Source organism: Hyperoodon ampullatus (genome assembly GCF_949752795.1).
Source record: "Hyperoodon ampullatus genome assembly, chromosome: 4".
Lineage (NCBI taxonomy): Eukaryota > Metazoa > Chordata > Mammalia > Artiodactyla > Ziphiidae > Hyperoodon > Hyperoodon ampullatus.
This window is the reverse complement of record NC_136917.1, coordinates 142911440-142929344: the sequence shown is the minus strand read 5'-3', so window position 1 is coordinate 142929344 and position 17905 is coordinate 142911440. Positions and strand designations below refer to the sequence as shown.

At 39.1% G+C, this 17905-nt stretch overlaps 1 protein-coding gene and 1 pseudogene across 4 annotated transcripts in view; both read left to right on the top strand.

Annotated features, from left to right (window-relative positions):
* Positions 1–17905, top strand: part of PRKAA1 (protein kinase AMP-activated catalytic subunit alpha 1) — a gene marked incomplete at both ends in the record, with an annotated part of 44429 nt that overhangs the window by 12499 nt on the left and 14025 nt on the right. For all 3 annotated transcript variants that reach the window (XM_079703918.1, XM_079703917.1, XM_079703919.1), the window contains 2 exons: positions 15876–16017; positions 17700–17793. In XM_079703918.1, the coding sequence (XP_079560044.1) occupies positions 15876–16017; positions 17700–17793 (236 nt within the window). The remainder of the gene's footprint in view (positions 1–15875; positions 16018–17699; positions 17794–17905) is intronic.
* On the top strand, positions 2158–2546 carry LOC307052213 (non-histone chromosomal protein HMG-14-like; annotated as a pseudogene). The gene has a single exon. The product of its transcript is annotated as a non-histone chromosomal protein HMG-14-like (transcript).

Sequence of the window (17905 nt, the reverse complement as noted above, 5' to 3'; positions counted from 1 at the left end):
ATGGCTCACGGGCCCAGCCGCTCTGCAGCACGTGGGATCTTCCCGGACTGGGACACGAACCCATGTCCCCTGCATCGGCAGGCGGACTCTCAACCACTGCGCCACCAGGGAAGCCCCTATTTGTAGACTTTTTGATGATAGCTATTCTGACAGGTGTGATGTGATATCTCATTGTGGTTTTGATTTGTATTTCTCTGATGATTAGCAATGTTGAGCATCTTTTCATGAGCCTATTGGCCAGCCATGGATGGTTTTGAGATTAGGTGAACTATATAAATGGTACTTACAAGAAAAGTTCGAGATTCCCTTTACATTGTAGTAGTTTAAAAATGGCACTTTTTGGAGATTAATCCTTTGTTAGTTGCTTCGTCTGCAAATATTTTCTCCCATTCTGAGGGTTGTCTTTTCTTCTTGTTTATGGTTTCCTTTGCTGTGCAAAAGCTTTTAAGTTTCATTAGGTCCCATTTGTTTATTTTTGTTTTTATTTCCCTTTCTCTAGGAGGTGGGTCAAAAAGGATCTTGCTGTGATTTATGTCATAGAGTGTTCTGCTTATGTTTTCCTCTAAGAGTTTTATAGTGTCTGGCCTTATATTTAGGATTTTTTTTTCTTCCATTTAGGTCTTTAATCCATTTTGAGTTGATTTTTGTGTATGGTATTAGGAAGTGTTCTAATTTCATTCTTTTACATGTAGCTGTCCAGTTTTCCCAGCACCACTTATTGAAGAAGCTGTGTTTTCTCCATTGTATATTCTTGCCTCCTTTATCAAAGATAAGGTGACCATATGTGCGTGGGTTTATATCTGGGCTTTCTATCCTGTTCCATTGATCTATATTTCTGTTTTTGTGCCAGTACCATACTGTCTTGATTACTGTAGCTTTGTAGTATAGTCTGAAGTCAGGGAGCATGATTACTCCAGCTCTGTTTTTCTTTCTCAAGATTGCTTGGGCTATTCAGGGTCTTTTGTGTTTCACAGATTGCCAGCAAACACATGAAAGGATGCTCAACGTCACTAATCATTAGAGAAATGCAAATCAAAACTGCAATGAGGTATCACCTCATACCAGTCAGAATGGCCATCATCAGAAAATCTACAAACAGTAAATGCTGGAGAGGGTGTGGAGAAAAGGGAACCCTCTTGCACTGTTGGTGGGAGTATAAATTGATGCAGCCACTACAGAGAACAGTATGGAGTTTCCTTTAAAAACTAAAAATAGAACTACCATACCACCCTGCAATCCCACCACTGGGCATATACCCTGCGAAAACCATAATTCAAAAAGAGTCATGTACCACAATGTTCATTGCTGCAGCACTATTTACAGTAGCCAGGATATGGAAGCAACCTAAGTGTCCCTCAACAGATGAATGGATAAAGAAGAAGTGGCGCATATATATAATGGAATATTACTCAGCCATAAAAAGAAACGAAATTGAGTTATTTGTAGTGAGGTGGGTGGACCTAGAGTCTGTCATACAGAGTGAATTAAGTCAGAAAGAGAAAAACAAATACTGTATGCTAACACATATATATGGAATATAAGAAAAAAAATGGTTCTGAAGAACCAGGGGCAGGACAGGAATAAAGACGCAGTCGTAGAGAACGGACTTGAGGACATGGGAAGGGGGGAGGGTAAGCTGGGACGAAGTGAGAGAGTGGCATGGACATATAGACACTACCAAATGTAAAACAGATAGCTAGTGGGAAGCAGCTGCATAGCACAGGGAGATCAGCTTGGTGCTTTGTGACCACCTGGAGGGGTGGGATAGGGAGGGTGGGAGGGAGACGCAAGAGGGAGGGGATATGGGGATATATGTATATACATATAGCTGATTCACTTTGTTATACAGCAGAAACTAACACACCATTGTAAAGCATTATACTCCAATAAAGATGTTTTAAAAAAATGGCACTTTTACTTTATGATTCTCTGATAATCCTTTGGGTTAGACTATGTTGCGATTGAACATTTGCTCATGTGCTGGGAAGATTTGTATTGTGGGAGTATTGTGAAGGTTAAGAAAGTATGGGGGGGGGGGTGGGTCCCAGCAACTTGGGCGGCAGGAGGAGCGGCAACGGCCAGGCAGCCCAGCTTCGCGAAGGCTCTCGGTGTGCCGCGGCCCGCAGGCACCCGGCACACGCCAGCGCCTCTGCCACAATGCCCAAGAGGAAGGTCAGCTCCGCCGAGGAGGGGGCAGCGAAGGAGGAGCCCGAGAGGAGATTGGTGAGGTTGTCAGCTTAACCGGCTCCCGCAAAAGTGGAAACGAAGCCAAAAAAAGGCAGCCTGAAAGGATAAATCTTCAGCCCAGAAAGTGCAGACAAAAGGGAAAAGGGGAGCAAAGGGAAGACAGGCTGAAATGGCTAACCAAGAGACTAAAGAAAACTTACCTGCAGAAAACAGAGAAACTAAAAATGAGAAGAGCCCAGACTGATGAAGCAGGAGAGAAAGAAGCAACTCTGATTAATATCACACATCCGGCCCTATCAGTGGTGCCTGTCTCCCTCCTTGTACAATCCAGAGGAATATTCTTATCAACTATTTTGTAAATGCAAGTGTTTTAGTAGCTCTAGAAACATGTTTTAAAAGGAGGGAATCCCACCTTATCCCATTTTTTAAGTGTAAATGCTTTTTTTTAAAGAGGTGAAATCATTTGCTGGTTGTTATTTTTTGGCACAACCAAAAAATAGTGGGATATTGAATATGGAAAGCTTTGATTATCTTGGGTGTCAGCTTAACATTCCATAGATGAGGGGTAGCTTTTATATCCTATAATACAAAGCATACTAAATGGCAGTTTGGAGTCAGTTGTGCATTTAATGCCTTAAACACTTTAAATTACTTCTTTTCCCATGTTGTTTTTGGTTGAATTGTTTCCTAAAGCAAACCACTCACTCTTTGATCTTGGCTCTCCTGGTCAGAATTTTGTGTACTCTGTAACATCTTTGGTTGTGGTAGTCCAGTTCTTCTCGTAACTTTGTTAATGTGCTCTGAACGATTGACAATTTGGGTATGTAGTGTATATGATATTAAATTGTGAATTAGTGGGACTTACAATGTAACAGCATATCAGTATTTGAAGATATTGGTACTTGATACCCTGTCAAGAAAAATTTGCGTCCAAATTTTAAGCTGGAAAGTCACTGGAATAACTATTCAGAAAAGAATCAAAACTACATGATTTTTTTAGATTTTTGGTACGTATGTTAAGAATTGTATACAATTTAGGAACTTCCCTGGTGGCACAGTGGTTAAGAATCTGCCTGCCAATGCAGGAGACTGGGTTCAAGCCCTGGTCCGGGAAGATCCCATGTGCCTCGGAGCGACTAATCCCGTGCACCACAACTACTGATCCTGCGCTCTAGAGCCCGTGCGCCACAACTGCTGAGCCCGTGTGCCACAACTACTGAAGCCCACGCGCCTGGACCCCATGCTCTGCTACAAGAGAAGCCACCGCAGTGAGAAGCCTGTGCACAGCAAAGAGTAGCCCCCGCTCGCCGCAACTAGAGAAAGCCCGTGCCCAGCCGCAAAGATCCAACACAGCCAAGAAAAAAAAAAGAATTGTATACAATTTAAATGTCTGTGCTGATCCTCAAAACAACCAGTAAAATCTCAATTATGAAAAAAAAAACAAAAAGAAAGGATCTGGACAAAATGGAAGGTGAACTTAGGTGGTAAGTTACATTCTTGAAAGGGACTGAGTTAGGACTCTGATTTAAACACTTTTCTTTGAGTCTTACTTAACAAAGACTTTTTCTTCCATTGTGAAATATCTGTATAATCTAACCTTAAATTTAATATTATTAACTAAAATATTTAAGCAAAGTAGCAAATGCTTAAAAAATTCAAAATAATGAGGAACCACTCCATCCCCTCTCCACTCCTCTCAACTGCAGGGGGTTTCATGGGGCAGAAGATCCCTTCACTCATTGTCTTGGTTAGCTTGGTGGGGAAAAAAAAGTTAAATTGTTGAAAACCATTGGACCCGATGATCTGTAAGGTTCTCTTTAGTTCTAAAATTCTAAACTTCTTATTGTTAAATTGTCAAGAGCACATATTAAGTGAGGAGCAAACAATGTGTCTTTTTTTATCTTTTAGAAAAAATAATTATCTCATTGCTCCTGTGATTAAAAACCTGCAGTGGTTCCTAATCCTTGGGGTTTTTTAAAGGATGGTCAGGCTCGGCTCCATCCCAAGTCCCAGATCAAGCAGGAAAGTCTATTGAGATTGGAATAATGAGAAAAATTCTTTGTTTAAAATAATGTTTTAAATACAAGGAGTTTAAAATATCAATGCTGAGTTTTCAATTTGGAAATAGTAAAAAATATTATATTAACCTGCCAGCGCCGCCATAACAAAAATATTGCAGACCGAATGGCTTTGACAACAGAAATTTATTTTCTCACAGTCTAGAGGCTAAAAGTCTGAGATCAAGGTTTGGTTTCTTCTGAGGCCTCTCTCCTTAGCATGCAGATGGCTACCTTCTCTCACTGTCCTCACATGGTTTCCTGTGTGTACCTCTGCTGTTTCTCTGTGTATCCATATTTCCTCCTAAAGGCACACTTGTCAGGTTGGATCAGGACCTACCCCAACTGTTTCATTTTAACTTAGTCATCTCTTTAAAGGCCTTATTTCCAAGTACTATCACATTCTGAGGTACTAGGGATTAGGACTTCAACATATGGATTTGGGGGGAGACAATTCAGCCCATGAAGGATTTCTTGTTATCATTACCCTTGATTTTCAGCTGGTAATTATGAAGATTGCCAGGGAAAGCTCTTTGATATTGGTCTTACAAACTATGTTCTAATTTAGAAGAGAACATTTTCTTCCTGAAAAACTAAAACTCTAAATCGCTTATTTAAAAATGGAAAAAAAAATTTTTTTGAAATGTAATACATGTATATTTTAAAATGTCAAATAGTGCTAAGAGGTCTATTTATAAAACAGAATTTCCTACCCCCACTTTCAACTCTTAGCTGTTTCTTCTTGTATTTATCTTTTTAAAAATTAAAAAAAAGTTTTATTTATTTTAATTTTATTTTAATTTATTTAATTTATTTTATTTTTGGCTGCATTTGGTCTTCATTGCTGCGCACGGGCTTTCTCTAGTTGTGGCGAGCGGGGGCTGCTCTTCATTGCAATGGGGTGGCTTCTCTTGTTGCAGAGCACGGGCTCTAGGCGTGCAGGCTTCCGTAGTTGTAGCACGTGGGCTCAGTAGTTGTGGCTTGCGGGTGGTAGAGCACAGGCTCAGTAGTTGTGGCACATGGGCTTAGTTGCTCCGCGGCATGTGGGATCTTCCTGGACGAGGTCTCGAACCCGTGTCCCCTGCATTGGCAGGTGGATTCTTAACCACTGTGCCACCAGGGAAGCCCTGTTTTTTTTTTTTAACTTCCACATTTCTAATTAATAATGCATGCATAAAAGTTATCTTAATTCTTGTTGACAGACTTTTTGTTAAATTCTTATTATGGTTGATGAGGATTTAGTTCTTTCTTAAGTTATTTTATTTTTATATTGAGGTATAGTTGATTTACAGTATTATATTAGTTTCCAATGTATAACATAGTGATTCAAAATTTTTATAGATTATACTTCATTTATAGTTACTATAAAATATTGGTCATATTCTCTGTGCTGTACAACATATCCTTGTAGCTTATTTATTTTATACATAGTAGTTTGTACCTCTTTATCCCCTATCCCTATCTTGCCCTTACCCAATTCCCTCTCCTCACTGGTAATCACTGGTTTGTTCTCTTTATCTGTGAGTTTGTTTCTTTTTTGTTATATTCGCTAGTTTTATTTTATTAAAATTAAAAAAAATTTATTGAAGTATACTTGATTTACAATACTGTGTTAGTTTTAGGCATATAGCAAAGTGTTGTGGATATATATACATATTATGTTCTTTTTCAGATTCTTTTCCATTGTAAGTTATTATAAGATATTGAGTATAGTTCCCTGTGCTGTACAGTAAAATCCTTGTTGTTTATCTATTTTATATATAGTTTTATCTGTTAATCCCATACTACTAATTTATCCCTTCCCACCCTTTCCCCTTGGGTAAGTTTGTTTTCTATGTCTGTGAATCTGTTTCTGTTTTGTAAAAAAGTTCATTTTTATTATTATTTTTTGATTCCACATACAAGTGATATCGTATAATATTTGTCTTTCTCTGTCTGACTTCAGTCAATATGATAATCTCTAAGTCCATCCATGTTGCTGCAAATGGCATTATTTCATTCTTTTTTATGGCTGACTAATGTTCCTGTGTGTGTGTGTGTGTGTGTATCACATCTTCTTTATCCATTCATCTGTTGATGGACACTTAGCTTGCTTTCTCTTATGCTTTTTTTAAAAAATAAATTTATTTATTTATTTTTGGCTGCGTTGGGTCTTTGTTGTTGTGTGTGGGCTTTCTCTAGTTGTGGCGAGCGGGGGCTGCTCTTCATTGTGGTGTGCAGGCTTCTCATTGCAGTGGCTTCTCTTGTTGTGGAGCATGGGCTCTAGGCGTGCAGGCTTCAGTAGTTGTGGCGCATGGGCTTAGCTGCTCTGTGGCATGTGGGATCTTCCCAGACCAGGGCTCGAACCTGTGTCCCCTACACTGGCAGGCGGATTCTTAACCACTGTGCCACCAGGGAAGTCTGCATGTATCTTTTTGAATTAGAGTTTTCATCTTTTCTGTATATATGCCTAGGAGTGGGATTGCTGGATCATATGGTAGTTCTACTTTTAGTTTAGGAGACTTAGTTTAGTTTAGTTTTAGGAGACTTCTACTGTTTTCCATGGTGGCTGCACTGATCTACAGTCCCACTAACAGTGTAGGAGGGTTCCCTTTTCTCCACACCCTCTCCTGCATTTATTATTTGTAGATGTTTTGATGATGGCCGTTCTGACCGGTGTGAGGTGATACCTCATTGCAGTTTTGATTTGCATTTCTCTAATAATTAGTGATGTTGAACATCTTTTCATGTGCCTATTGGCCATCTGTGTCTTCTTTGGAGAAATTTCTATTTAGGTCTTCTGCCATTGTTTGATTGGCTTGTTTTTATATATATATATATATATATATTTTTAAATTTATTTATCTTATTTTATTTTTGGCTGCATTGGGTCTTCATTGCTGCTGCACGTGGTGCTTTCTCTAGTTGCAGTGAGAGGGGACTACTCTTCCTTGCCATGCCCCGGGCAGCTTCTCTTGTTGCAGAGAACAGACTCTAGGTGCACAGTCTTCAGTAGCTGTGGCTCGCAGGCTCTAGAGCGCAGACTCAGTAGTTGTGGCACGCGGGCACAGCAGTTGTGGCTCACGGGCTCTAGAGCGCAGGCTCGGTAGTCGTGGCACATGGGCTTAGCTGCTCCGCAGCATGTGGGATCTTCCCGGACCAGGGCTTGAACCCGTGTCCCCTGCATTGGCAGGCGGATTCTCAACCACTGAGCCACCAGGGAAGCCCTTTTTTTTTTTTGGCTTGTATATATATATATATATATTATTTTTTTTGCAGTACGCGGGCCTCTCACTGTTGTGGCCTCTCCCATTGCGGAGCACAGGCTCCAGACATGTAGGCTCAGTGGCCATGGCTTACAGGCCTAGCTGCTCTGCGGCATGTGGGATCTTCCCAGACCGGGGCACGAACCCGTGTCCCCTGCATCGGCAGGCGGACTCTCAACCACTGCGCCACCAGGGAAGCCCTTGTTTATATTTTTGATATTGAGAGAGCTGTTTATATAGTTTGGAAATTAAGCCCTTATTGTTCTCATCATTTGCAGATATTTTCTCCCAGTGCATAGGTTGTCTTTTTATTTTGTTTGTGGTTTCCTTTGCTGTGCAAAAGTGTATAAGTTTGATTAGGTCCCATTTGTTTATTTTTACTTGTATTTCTTTTGCCTTGGGCTGATCTAAGAATATATTGCTATGATTTATGTCAAAGAATATTTTGCCTGTGTTCTCTGCTAGGGAGTTTTATGGTATTATGTCTTATATTTAAGTCTTTAAGCCATTTAGAGTTTACTTTTGTGTATGGTGTGAGGGAGTGTTTGAACTTCATTGATTCACATGAAGCTGTCTGGCTTTCCCCACACCACTTGCTGAGGAGACGGTCTGTCTGACTCACTTCACTAAGCATAATAACCTCCAGGTCAAAGAGTTTAGTTCTTTTGTACCTTTTCCTCTACACCCCCATTCTCCTAATATAATTATGTCATACTTTAAAAAAAATCCATATTCGGTGTTTTCATAATTGTGACTGTGTAAAAACTATCTACTAAGCCAATACTATGACTATATTTACTTATAGAACTTTTCATTTTTCCTGGAGTTATTAATTTACCTCCTTTTTTCATTTGCTTAGTTTTCTTCTAACCTAAGGCTTAATTCTCCACATCTTCAAATGCTTCTGTAAGATCTTTCTCAATGTAACATTCCATACTTTCAAACCTGTCAGATAATTTATCTGTCTATTCTTTTTTCTCCCTAGAAATAACCGTCCTGGATCCTCTGCAACATTTCTGTATGGATTTGTTGCCTACCAGCCTTCTACACAGCCGTTACCTATGACTTTGCTTCATTACCTTATTGGGGATTCTCTTCTTTTTCTCCTATATTGGATCCCTTCTTACTGAATACCATCTTGGTTTCTTTTTATTTATTTATTATTTAAAGAAAATTTTTTTTATTTTTAATTTTCTTTTTGAATTTTTGAATTTTATTTTATTTTTTATACAGCAGGTTCTTATTAGTTATCCATTTTATACATATTAGTTTATACATGTCAATCCCAATCTCCCAATTCATCACACCACCCCCTCCCCACCACTTTCCCCCCTTGGTGGCCATACGTTTGTTCTCTACATCTGTGTCTTAATTTCTGCCCTGCAAACCAGTTCATCTGTACCATTTTTCTAGGTTCCACATATATGTGTTAATATATGATATTTGTTTTTCTCTTTCTAACTTACTTCGCTGTGTAAGACAGTCTCTCTAGATCCATCCACATCTCTACAAATGACCCAATTTTGTTCCTTTTAATGGCTGAGTAATATTCCATTGTATATATGTACCACATCTTCTTTATCCATTTGTCTGTCAATGGGCATTTAGGTTTCTTCCATGACCTGGCTCTTGTAAATAGTGCTGCAATGAAGATTGGGGTGCATGTATCTTTTTGAATTATGGTTTTCTCTGGGTATATGCCCAGTAGTCAGATTGCCTGGGTCATATGGTAATTCTATTTTTAGTTTTTTAAGGAACCTCCATAGTGGCTGTATCAATTTACGTTCCCACCAACAGTGCAAGAGGGTTTCCTTTTCTCCACACCCTCTCCAGTATTTGTTGTTTGTCAATTTTCTGATGATGCCCATTCTAAATGGTGTGAGGTGATACCTCATTGTAGTTTTGATTTGCATTTCTCTAATAATTAGTGATGTTGAGCAGCTTTTCATGTGCTTCTTGGCCATCTGTATGTCTTCTTTGGAGAAATGTCTATTTAGGTCTTCTGCCTTTTTATTTATTTATTTATGGCTGTGTTGGGTCTTTGTTGCTGCGTGCGAGCTTTCTCTAACTGCGTTGAGTGGGGGCTACTCTTCACTGCAGTGTGCGGGCTTCTTATTGCAGTGACTTACCTTGTTGTGGAGCATGGGCTCTAGGCACGCGGGCTTCAGTAGTTGTGGCATGTGGGCTCAGTAGTTGTGGCACGCGGGCTTCGGTATCTGTGGCTTGCAGGCTCTAGAGTGCAGGCTTAGTAGTTGTGGCGCACAGGCTTCGTTGCTCCGTGGCATGTGGGATCCTCCCGGACCAGGGCTCGAACCTGTGTCACCTGCATTGACAGGTGGATTCTTAACCACTGTGCCACCAGGGAAGTCCCTTCTGCCCATTTTTTGATTGGGTTATTTGTTTTTATAATATTGAGCTGCATGAGCTGTTTATATATTTTGGAGATTAATCCTTTGTCCGTTGATTCATTTGCAACTATTTTCTCCCATTCTGAGGGTTGTCTCTTCGTCGTCTGTAGTTTCCTTTGCTTTGCAAAAGCTTTTAAGTTACATTAGGTCTCATTTGTTTATTTTTGTTTTTATTTCCATTACTCTAGGAGGTGGATCAAAAAAGATCTTGCTGTGATTTATGTCAAAGAGTGTTTTTCCTATGTTGTCCTCCAGTAGTTTTATAGTGTCTGGTCTTACATTTAGGTCTCTAATCCATTTTGAGTTTATTTTTGTGTATGGTGTTAGGGAGTGTTCTAATTTCATTCTTTTACATGTAGCTGTCCAGTTTTCCCAGCATCACTTACTGAAAAGACTGTCTTTTCTCCATTGTATATTCTTGCCTCCTTTGTCATAGATTAGTTGACCATAGGTGCATGGGTTTATCTCTGGGCTTTCTGTCCTGTTCCATTGATCTATATTTCTGTTTTTGTGCCAGTACCATATTGTCTTGATTACTGTCGCTTTGTAGAATAGTCTAAAGTCAGGGAGTCTGATTGCTCCAGCTCCATTTTTCTTTCTCAAGATTGCTTTGGGTATTTGGGGTCTTTTGTGTCTCCATACAAATTTTAAGATTTCTTGTTCTAGTTCTGTGAAAAATGCCACTGGTAATTTGATAGGGTTGCATTGAATCTGTAGATTGCTTTGGGTAGTATAGTCATTTTCACAATATTGATTCTTCCAGTCCAAGAACATGGTATATCTCTCCATCTGTTTGTGTTGTCTTTGATTTCTTTCATCAGTGTCTTATAGTTTTCTGAGTACATGTCTTTTACCTCCTGAGGTAGGTTTATTCCTAGGTATTTTATTCTTTTTGTTGCAACGGTGAATGGGAGTGTTTCCTTAATTTCTCTTTCTGATCTTTCATTGTTAGTGTATAGGAATGTAAGAAATTTCTGTGCATTAATTTTGTATCCTGCTACTTTACCAAATTCATATATTAGTTCTAGTAGTTTTCTGGTAGAGTCTTTAGGATTCTTTATGTATAGTATCATGTCATCTGCAAAGAGTGACAGTTTTACTTCTTTTTTTTTTTTTTTTTTTTGTGGTACGCGGGCCTCTCACTGTTGTGGAGCACAGCCTCCGGACGCGCAGGCTCAGCGGCCATGGCTCACGGGCCCAGCCGCTCCGCGGCATGTGGGATCCTGCCGGACCGGGGCACGAACCCGTGTCCCCTGCATCGGCAGGCGGACTCTCAACCACTGCGCCACCAGGGAAGCCCTACTTCTTCTTTTCCAATTTGTATTCCTTTTATTTCTTTTTCTTTTCTGATTGCCATGGCTAGGACTTCCAAAACTATGTTGAATAATAGTGGTGAGCGTGGACATACTTGTCTTGTTCCTGATCTTAGAGGGAATGCTTTCAGTTTTTCACCATTGAGAATGATGTTTGCTGTGGGTTTGTTGTATATGGCCTTTATTATGTTGAGGTAGGTTCCCTCTATGCCCACTTTCTGGAGAGTTTTTATCCTAAATGGTGTTGAATTTTGTCAAAATCTTTTCCTGCATCTATTGAGATGATCATATGGTTTTTCTCCTTCAATTTGTTAATATGGTGTATCACATTGATTGATTTGCATATATTGAAGAATCCTTGCATCCCTGGGATAAATCCCACTTGATCATGGTATATGATCCTTTTAATGTACTTTTGGATTCTGTTTGCTAGTATTTTGTTGAGGATTTTTGCATCTATGTTCATCAGTGATATTTGTCTGTAATATTCTCTTTTTGTAGTATCTTTGTCTGCTTTTGGTATCATGGTGATGGTGGCCTAATAGAAGGACTTTGGGAGTGTTCCTTCCTCTGCAAATTTTTGGAAGAGTTTGAGAAGGATGGGTGTTAGCTCTTTTCTAAATGTTTGATAGAATTCACCTGTGAAGCCATCTGGTCCTGGACTTTTGTTTGTTGGGATATTTTTAACGACATTTTCAATTTCATTACTTGTGATTGGTCTGTTCGTATTTTCTATTTCTCCCTGGTTCAGTATTGGAAGGTTATACCTTTCTAAGAATTTGTCCATTTCATCCAGGTTGTCTATTTTTATTGGCACAGAGTTGGTTGTAGTAGTTTCTTAGGATGCTTTGTATTTCTACAGTGTCCATTGTAACTTCTCCTTTTTCATTTCTAATTTTATTGATTTAAGTCCTCTCCCTCTTTTTCTTGATGAGTCTGGGTAAAGGTTTATCAATTTTGTTTATCTTCTCAAAGAACCAGCTTTTAATTTTATTGATTGCTATTGTTTTCTTTGTTTCTGTTTCACTTATTTCTGCTCTGATCTTTATGATTTCTTCCCTTCTACTAATTTTGGGTTTTGTTTGTTCTTCTTTCTTTAGTTCCTTTAGGTGTAAGGTTAGATGGTTTATTTGAGATTTTTCTTGTTTCTTGAGGTAGGCTTGTATTGCTATAAACTTCCCTCTTACAAATGCTTTTGCTGCTTCCCATAGGTTTTGGATCATCGTGTTTTCGTTGCAATTTGTCTCTAGGTATTTTCTGATATCCTCTTTGATTTCTTCAGTGATCTCTTGGTTATTTAGTAATGTATTGTGTAGCCTCCATGTGTTTGTGTTTTTTATGTTTTTTTCCCTGTAATTGATTTCTAATCTCATAGTGTTGTGGTCAGAAAAGAAGCTTGATATGATTTCAATTTTCTTAAATTTACCAAGGCTTGATTTCTGACCCAAGATGTGATCTATCCTGGAGAATGTTCTGTATGCACTCGAGAAGAAAGTGTAATCTGCTGTTTTTCGATGGAATGTCCTATAAATATCAATTAAATCTATCTGGTCTATTGTGTCATTTAAAGCTTGTGTTTCTTTATTAATTTTCTGTCTGGATGATCTGTCCATTGGTGTAAGTGAGGTGTTAAAATCCCCTACTATTACTGTGTTACTGTCAATTTCCTGTTTTATAGCTGTTAGCAGTTGCTTCATGTACTGAGATGTTCCTATGTTGGGTGCATATATATGTATAATTGTTATATCTTCTTCTTGGATTGATCCCTTGATCATTATGTAGTGCCGTTCCTTGTCTCTTGTAACATTCTTTATTTTAAAGTCTATTTTATCTCATATGAGTACTGCTACTCCAGGTTTCTTTTGATTTTCATTTGCATGGAATATGTTTTTTCATCCCCTCACTTTCAGTCTCTATGTGTCCCTAGGTTTGAAGTGTAGACAGCATATTTATGGGTCTTGTTTTTTTTTGTTTTTTAAATTTATTTTTTTTATTTATTTATTTTTGGCTGCATTGGGTCTTTGTTGCTGCGTGCAGGCCTTCTCTAGTTGTGGCGCGCGGGGGCTACTCTTCTTTGCTGTGCATGGTTTTCTCATTGCGGTGGCTTCTCTTGTTGCAGAGCACGGGCTCTAGGCACATGGGCTTCAGTAGTTGTGACACTCGGGCTCTAGAGCGCAGGCTCAGTAGTTGTGGTGCACGGGCTTAGTTGCTCTGTGGCATGTGGGATCTTCCTGGACTAGGGCTTGAACCCGTGTTCCCTGCATTGCCAGGCAGATTCTTAACCACTGTGCCACCAGGGAAGCCGTGGGTCTTATTTTTGTATCCATTCAGTGAGCCTGTGTCTTTTGGTTGTAGCATTTATTCCATTCACGTTTAAGGGAATTATTGATATGTATGCTCTCATTACCATTTTCTTAATTGTTATGGGTTTGTTTTTGTAGGTCCTTTTCTTCTCTTGTGTTTCTCACTTAGAGAAGTTCCTTTAGCATTTGTTGTAGAGCTGGTTTGGTGGTGCTAAATTCTCTTAGCTTTTGCTTGTCTGTAAAGCTTTTGATTTCTCTGTCGAATCTGAATGAGATTCTTGAGGGGTAGAATAATGTTGCTTGTAGGTTCTTCCCTTTCATCAGTTTAAATATATCATGCTACTGGCTTCTGGCTTGTAGAGTTTCTGCTGAGAAATCAGCTGTTGACCTTATGGGAGTTCCCTTGTATGTTATTTGCCGTTTTTCCCTTGTTGCTTTCAATAATTCTTCTTTCTCTTTAATTTTTGTCAGTTTGATTACTGTTTGTCTCGGTATGTTTCTCCTTCAGTTTATCCTACCTGGGACTCTCTGCGCTTCCTGGACTTGGGTGGCTATTTCCTTTTCTATGTTAGGGAAGTTTTCGACTATAATTTCTTCAAATATTTTCTCGGGTCCTTTCTCTGTTTCTTCTCCTTCTGGGACCCCTATAATGTGAATGTTGTTGTGTTTAATGTTGTCCCAGAGGTCTCTTAGGTTGTCTTCATTTCTTTTCATTCTTTTTTCTGTATTCTGTTCCTCGGCAGTGAATTCCACCATTCTGTCTTCCACGTCATTTATCCGTTCTTCTGCCTCAGTTATTCTGCTATTGATTCCTTCTAGTGTATTTTTCATTTCAGTTATTGTATTTTTCATCTCTTTTTGTTTGTTCTTTAAATCTTCTAGGTGTTTGTTCTTTAATTCTTCTACGTCTTTGTTGAACATTTCTTGCATCTTCTCGATCTTTGCTTCCATTCTTTTTCTGAGGTCCTGGATCATCTTCACTATCATTATTCTGAATTCTTTTTCTGGAAAGTTGTCTATCTCCACTTTATTTTTTTTTCTGGGGTTTTATCTTGTTCTTTCATCTCGTACAAAGCCCTCTGCCTTTTCATTTTGTCTGTCTTTCTGTGAATGTGGTTTTCCTTCCACAGGCTGCAGAATTGTGGTTCTTCTTCCTTCTGCTGTGTGCCTTCTTACCATCTTGGTTTCTTTCCTGATTTTGATGGAATATTAATTCTCCACTAGGTCCTTAAGAAAGCGTGTTTAGAAGCTAAATTTTTGGAGACTTTGTCTCTGTTAAAAAATGTCTAAATTCTATTATAACCATTGATTATTTGGGTATAGCATTCAAAATTGAAAGGTAATCACTTAAAATTTTTTTCTTATTTTTAAAAACAGAAACTACATGCTCATGAACCAAAATTTTAAAGGTTCAAGAGATTATAGAGAAGTGTGTCTAACATGAGGGTGGTTTTTGGTATGATGCAACTGTTCTGTATCTGATTATAATGGTGATTACACCAATTTCTACGTCTTAAAATCCATAGAACTGCACACCAAAAGAAACAAGTTCAATTTGTATGTATGATAGTTTAAAAAAATGAAAAGTAAATTAAGAGAATTTAAAAGTACAAAAAGGTAGAGAGGGCTTCCCGCGTGGAGCAGTGGTTAAGAACCTGCCTGCCAACGCAAGGGACATGGGTTCGAGCCCTGGTCCGGGAAGATCCCACATGCTGCGAAGCAGCTAAGCCCGTGCACCACAGCTACTGAGCCTGCGCTCTAGAGCCCATGAGCCATAACTACTGAAACCCGCGTGCCTAGAGCCCATGCTCCGCAACAAGAGAAGCCACGGCAATGAGATGCCCGTGCACCGCAATGCTGCAACTGGAGAAAAGCCCACACGCAGCTACAAAGACCCTGCACAGCGCCCCCCCCCAAAAAAAAAAAAAAAGAGAGAGCAAAAAGAAGTTTCTTTCTTTCTCCCTTAGCCTTCCAGCTTTAAACATCTAAACGTTCAGGGGTAAATCAGGCAGAATTGAAAGGAACTTGACATATATTCACTATTATGTATAAAATACATAACTGATGAGAACCTACTGTATAGCACAGGGAATCGTACTCAATGTTCTGTGGTGACCTAAATCGTAAGGAAATGCAAAAAACAGGGGACTTATGTATCCCTATAGCTGATTCACTTTAATGTACAGCAGAAACTAGCACAACATTGTAAAGCAACTATACACCAGTTAAAAATTTTTAAAAAAAGGAACTTGGAACTGAGCAAGTATTTTTGGAGAATGCTAAGATTACTACTCTTAGAATAGTTCTAAATATGTTATTAATCAAACCTGGCGCTAATTTATTAAAATTATTTCTCCTACAGTTGGCAAACATGAATTGACTGGGCATAAAGTTGCTGTGAAGATACTCAATCGACAGAAGATTCGAAGCCTTGATGTAGTAGGAAAAATCCGCAGAGAAATTCAGAACCTCAAGCTTTTCAGGCATCCTCATATAATTAAACTGTAAGATCTGATTATATTAAATATAGTCATATCATTTTTTCATCATTTTTGTTAACCTTCTTAATCTGACAAGTGAGAAAGATGAGTGACATTGGTTTGGTCTGTTCCTGAGGGTTTTCAAATTTCTTCCTGTTCATGTATTTATCTAACCCCATTCATGGTCACTTAAGCCTAAGTTCACATTTTGCCCTTGTGATGATCAGATGTTATCTTTCTCATTTTTGGGACTGATGCTGTTCTGATAAGTTTCAGTGCCCCTATTGCTGTAGAACCAACAATGATTTGCTAGTAAAAACTCCTGCCCTCCAAATTTCCACATGATATCAGCTAGCCTCACTAGAGACAATAAAGTAGGGTCTCCACTTCCCCACACTGCTTATATCTGATAAAACAAGTAACAAATAATATATTTTCAGGAATCCAAATCCAAATCCAAATAATAGAATTTCAGGAATCTAAATTTCAAAAGGCAGTAACATTACCGTTGTTTTACAGCTGACAATTGTAGGATCTACAGTTAACTTATTTACTACTCAGCTTTATTATGCAGGCTATAAATTAAAACCATTTAGGCTTTTGTATTGAACTGGTGACTCAAAATTTGTTTCACTCTCACCTCTTCTCATTTGTTGAGGTGCCATGGTTTTAAATACCATCCTTATGCTGACAGCCCTTAATATACATCTCCTGCTTTGAAACCTGTTCCCTGAATATGCACACTGCCTATTTTACATCGCCATTTGGGTGACCATGAGGCATGTGAAACTCGATCTGGCCCAAACTGAACCCTTTATTACCCTCTCGTGCCTGGTCTTCCTGGTCTTTTCACCATCTCAGTTAATATCAGTTTCTCAGGGCAGAAACTTAGGAACTATCCTTAACTTTCCTATTTCTCTCACTTCCCAACCTCCATTCCATCTCTTCCTTCAAAAACTAAGATCTCATTCTAGTTCCTTCATTATCGTCAACCCAGTGTGGGCCCCCTTCATCTTTCTCATGGACTACTGCAGTAGTCACCTGCTTCCACCCTACTGCCCAGTCAGTTCTTCACATTGCTGCCATCAATTAAAGTTACCCTTTTACTTGGCCAGATCATGTGACTGTTTTGCTTAAAACCTTCAATAGCTTTCTTTCTCCCATAGAGTAAAAGCCAAAGCCTCATCATGGCTTTTAAGGTTCTGTGTTCTCTGCTGTCCAGTTACCTCTTTGACCCCACATCCTGTTTCTCTCTCCCAGCTCACTCTGCTCTAGCCTTCCTACCATTGCTCAAATGCGCCAGGCAGGTTTCCCCCTGGGGGCCTTTGCACTTGCTGTTCCCTCTGCCTGGTTCACCGTCTTCCTAGGTAATGGCATAGTTTGTTCCCTGATTTCCATTAGGCTCTGCTTAAATGTTACTTTATCAGAGAGGCCTTCCTTGAATACCCTGTATGAAAGATTTCCCTTAGTTTTGCTTTGATTCTCTTCATAGCATGTTCCACCACCTGAGATACTGTTTTTTATTTAGTGTCTGTTTCTTGGCTTCTGGAAAATAAACTCCATGAGAGCAGAGAATTTGTTTTGTTCCCTGCAGTTTTCCCAGCATCTAGCACAGTGCCTGGTGTATTATAGGTGCTTAGTAAACACTTATTGAATGAATGAATATACATGTTTTAATACTGGTAGATAATGTTTTCTCTCACCAGGTACCAGGTCATCAGTACACCATCTGATATTTTCATGGTGATGGAATATGTCTCAGGAGGAGAGCTATTTGATTATATCTGTAAAAACGGAAGGGTAAGCAGTTCTGATTTAATCCTGTATATATTTTGTAATTCCCCTGATCCCTTACTAGCATCAAAATATCAGAAAGCAATCCTGTTAAGAACTCTATTTAATAACCAGCTCC